The 3,452-nt window shown below is 45.4% G+C and overlaps 1 protein-coding gene across 1 annotated transcript in view; it reads right to left on the reverse strand.

The window, feature by feature from the left end:
- The window catches only part of LOC102372866 (collagen alpha-6(VI) chain-like), a 10,789-nt gene extending 7,543 nt beyond the window's left edge, over nt 1-3,246 (reverse strand). The window contains exons 1-2 of the mRNA XM_006038641.2: nt 2,580-3,246; nt 1,730-1,805 (exon numbers count right to left, since the gene is read on the reverse strand). Coding sequence (XP_006038703.2) covers nt 1,735-1,805; nt 2,580-3,156 — 648 coding nt within the window. The 5' untranslated portion in view covers nt 3,157-3,246 and the 3' untranslated portion in view covers nt 1,730-1,734. The remainder of the gene's footprint in view (nt 1-1,729; nt 1,806-2,579) is intronic.
- Nucleotides 3,247-3,452: the final 206 nt, after the last annotated feature.

Consider the following 3,452-nt stretch of genomic DNA (forward strand, 5'->3'; position numbering starts at 1 on the left):
TTAAGGGGCCGGACCCACGCTGCCAGCAGGTGCTTGATTGCAGCAGCCATTTTAGATCCCTGGCTGCCTTTATAACCAGATCAGTTTCCTGCTGGTAGAGGAGGCAGCAACATTGCCTGGCTGCAAGGCTGCAGCTATCATCTTGGAGGTAAGGGCAGGAGTTGTAGGGGATGGCTGGAGGCTCCTGGTCCTGGGCATGACCTAAAACTGCACTCTGCTGGGAGTGGGTGGCCTGGTGGGGCTCTCAGTGGTGTGGGAGCCCCCAGGAAATGACAGGCCAGTGACCACCCTGGTGAAAGTTGAATAGGGGCGCCTTAACCCCAGCCCGCACCATCGGGTGGGTTGAGAATAAGATCAGCAGCCAAGCACAATGACCTGCTGCTCCAGGGGTGGGGAGTGAGAGTCCCTGTGAGACCCTGGAGCACCAGTCATGGTGTGTGCGAAGGGTAACATCAAAGGAGGAGTATAGGCCAGGTGAGTTTCTGGAAGTGTCTGAGCCAGCTGGGGAGAGACCCTGCAGAGCCAGGCATACTCCCAGGAACACCTGAGCTGGGAATGGGGAACCCCACTCCAGAAGTGCAGGCAGGAGGCAAAGACCCCGCTGAGGGACTCGACTGGTCAATGCTGGGGCCAGGACCTAAGGGTCAAAAGGGCCAGGGGCCCACCGTGAGGGACAGCCACGATGAGTGTAGAAGCTTGGGGTCCTGGCTGGGCCTGATATGGGGCCAGGGCTTACAGAAGCCGAAGGTCCCCACGGTTGACAGCCACAGCTAATGGGCAAAGGCGAGGGTTTAGCTAACTGCCTGAGATGCCATCTGTGAGGCTTGGGCCATGGTGCAGGGATGGAATGGAGCTGCGGATAGCTCCCCCCAATATTGGGGTGCAACAATGGGCAGCCTCCTGCCTTAGTTAACAGCTTTACTAATTACGAACAAGGCATGGCAGACGAGACAGATGGGTGGCATGCCCAGAGGCAGGTGGGGAGCTAGCTCCAGCTAGCAAGAGATGCCCACCTTGCCACAGGGACCAGCAAGGCCCAGGAGGGATTTTCTAGTAGGAGGATAGAATGGAGCTTCCTCTAGGACCCTTTGGACAGCTTCCCTTTCAAAAATCAATTAAGAGCATCAAGGTATGGCAGGAAGGAGAGAATCACAGGTACCCTACAGCTAGAACCAAACAGGAGTCATATGGCCACCCCTGGAGCCATAGAACTGTTACACTGTCCTAAATGAGGCATCTTGAATTAGCCTAATAGCTACTGCTGTGCTCTCTTTCTGTACATCATGGACACTGTATGTTCTAGAGACTTGCAGCGAATGTTATTACCCATACAATGACAAGCATGGCACAAGCCAACTCTGGGTCTGGTTATTAACAGTGTTTTAGGAGGAATCTCTAATATCCCTTGGGATTGTGGCTTAAAGATGCCTCCTCCTTCCTATCTCCTCAGATTCCCTGAGCAGAGCTCTCAGCAGTGGTGGATCTTGATATCAACACTGACACTCCTGACTGCCAACAGTCTTCAGGAGACATTTTTGGCTGGACAGTTCCCTGGTAGAACACAGTATTTGGGTTGCACCTTTTAATATGCACGAATGAAGTATTAAAAGGTGAATCTTATCACCTATTGGAAAGCCTCAAACAAGGAGAACTCTTTAAGTAGTTCTCATTTACCAACTTGTCTCCTTTCTATTTTCAAACAATTATGAAATGACATGGTTGTACTTACATAGGTCATTGGCTCTGAAAGTTGAACTTGTCACATTTTATCTTGAACTCTTCTGGTGGATACTTCTTGGCTGTACCTGTTCATAACATGGCAATGAGATTGATCAGTTTGATAGAATTTAACATTTTTTGTAAAAGCTTTTCCTTTAGTCTAAAACATTCTTCTTACATAAGTGAATTAATTTATTTTATAGGGATATTAGGTACACTGAAAATAACTAAGTGAACTTAAAGGGTCTGATTCTACACCCTAAAATCATTATCAAGATTCCCACTACACTAAATGGATAAAGGAATGAGACCTCTATGCTTAAGTTCTAAAAACTGTATGAGGAAACACTGCTTGCTGATTTTTCTGTGTGTATTATTCTGTCCATATTGAAAATAAAAGCAGCTTATAAACTGCAAAATCATGTCTTTGTTTTCCTTTGTCCTGAGCGCTGTATGCAACAAAGCACCAGAAGGTTATTCCACATTATGGGTGTATAATATATACATTTAGTTACCCTATGACAGATTTACATTTGCAAAAGGCTATGAAACATGTTATATTACTTTGCTATGTAAACAAAAAGGCAGCTAAATAAATTAGGCACCACGCTCCCATTGATCTCTAGTGGAATTAGGGCATTTTTGAAAACTCTAATTTTCATGCTGTCCGTAACTGTTACATGTGCACATTTCTGCTTGATAGTACAACTCTCTACCATAACCTCCATAATGTGGTAGAGTGGCTGTGTCAGTAGCATAGACTGCCACCCTCCCAGACACTAAAACCCAAATCCTAGGACCGACTGATCATGGAAGGCTCACTGGATGGCCAAGAACAGGACTATGAAATAACAACTTACCCCTGAGGAGATGTACAAATGCTTTCATGAACTTTTCTGCATAGTCAAGATCAGGTTTGTGAGTTCTACCGAGCTGAACCAAATGCTGTTCCAAGGGAATGCTAGTGAGCTCTTCCACTTCTTTGGCATTATGAAACTGTCCTAATGAAATTACAAACACAGCATATCCTTGGCACTTGGCTCTCACAGATGCCTTCTTTAATATTTCCCTGTCCCATGGACTTGTTTCTCCAGCAGATATAACAATAATAACCTTGTGGCTTCTTGGTTTGGGAGCCGTTGAGAAAATATTTTTCATTGTCCACTCCATGGCATGGCCAAGAGCACCTTCTCCATTCAGCTGTTGAAGAGATTTTTCAATATGATTCCTCATTACATCTTTGCTGTTGTAGGCGATTAAACTGAACTCAACCTTTACTGGGCTCTTTCGATTCTTGGGCTTGAAACCTGGGGGAGCATGGCTCACCACTGCCACTCTATCACCTGTAGAAACAGCTCCTGGGTTAGAGGAAATGTCAAAGACATCAAGTGATCTGCTCAGGAAGTCTTTTACTTTCCCAAATTCAGCATTGCTCATTTTCTGGGAGCTGTCCAAAATGAAAGTCGCATCCACATAGGCCTGTCGTGAAAGGGCTCTTGGACGCTTGCAAAGGTCATCTGGTTTACATTTGTCTGTAAGTGAACATAACATTAGTTAGGGTTTCTCTTTTTAAGTAACAGTAGATGAGAACTGATGAACAAGTATCTGAACTCAAGTGGCATGATGTTTTGCACATTATAGTTCCCTATGCTATAACATAAATACTTCTAGTAATGTTCGGAATAATCTGTGGAAATTTAAGTCATGATTACAATCAGAAAACTATAAGGCAG

Source organism: Alligator sinensis, unplaced genomic scaffold (assembly GCF_000455745.1).
Source record: "Alligator sinensis unplaced genomic scaffold, ASM45574v1 scaffold1979_1, whole genome shotgun sequence".
NCBI classification, from domain to species: domain Eukaryota; kingdom Metazoa; phylum Chordata; order Crocodylia; family Alligatoridae; genus Alligator; species Alligator sinensis.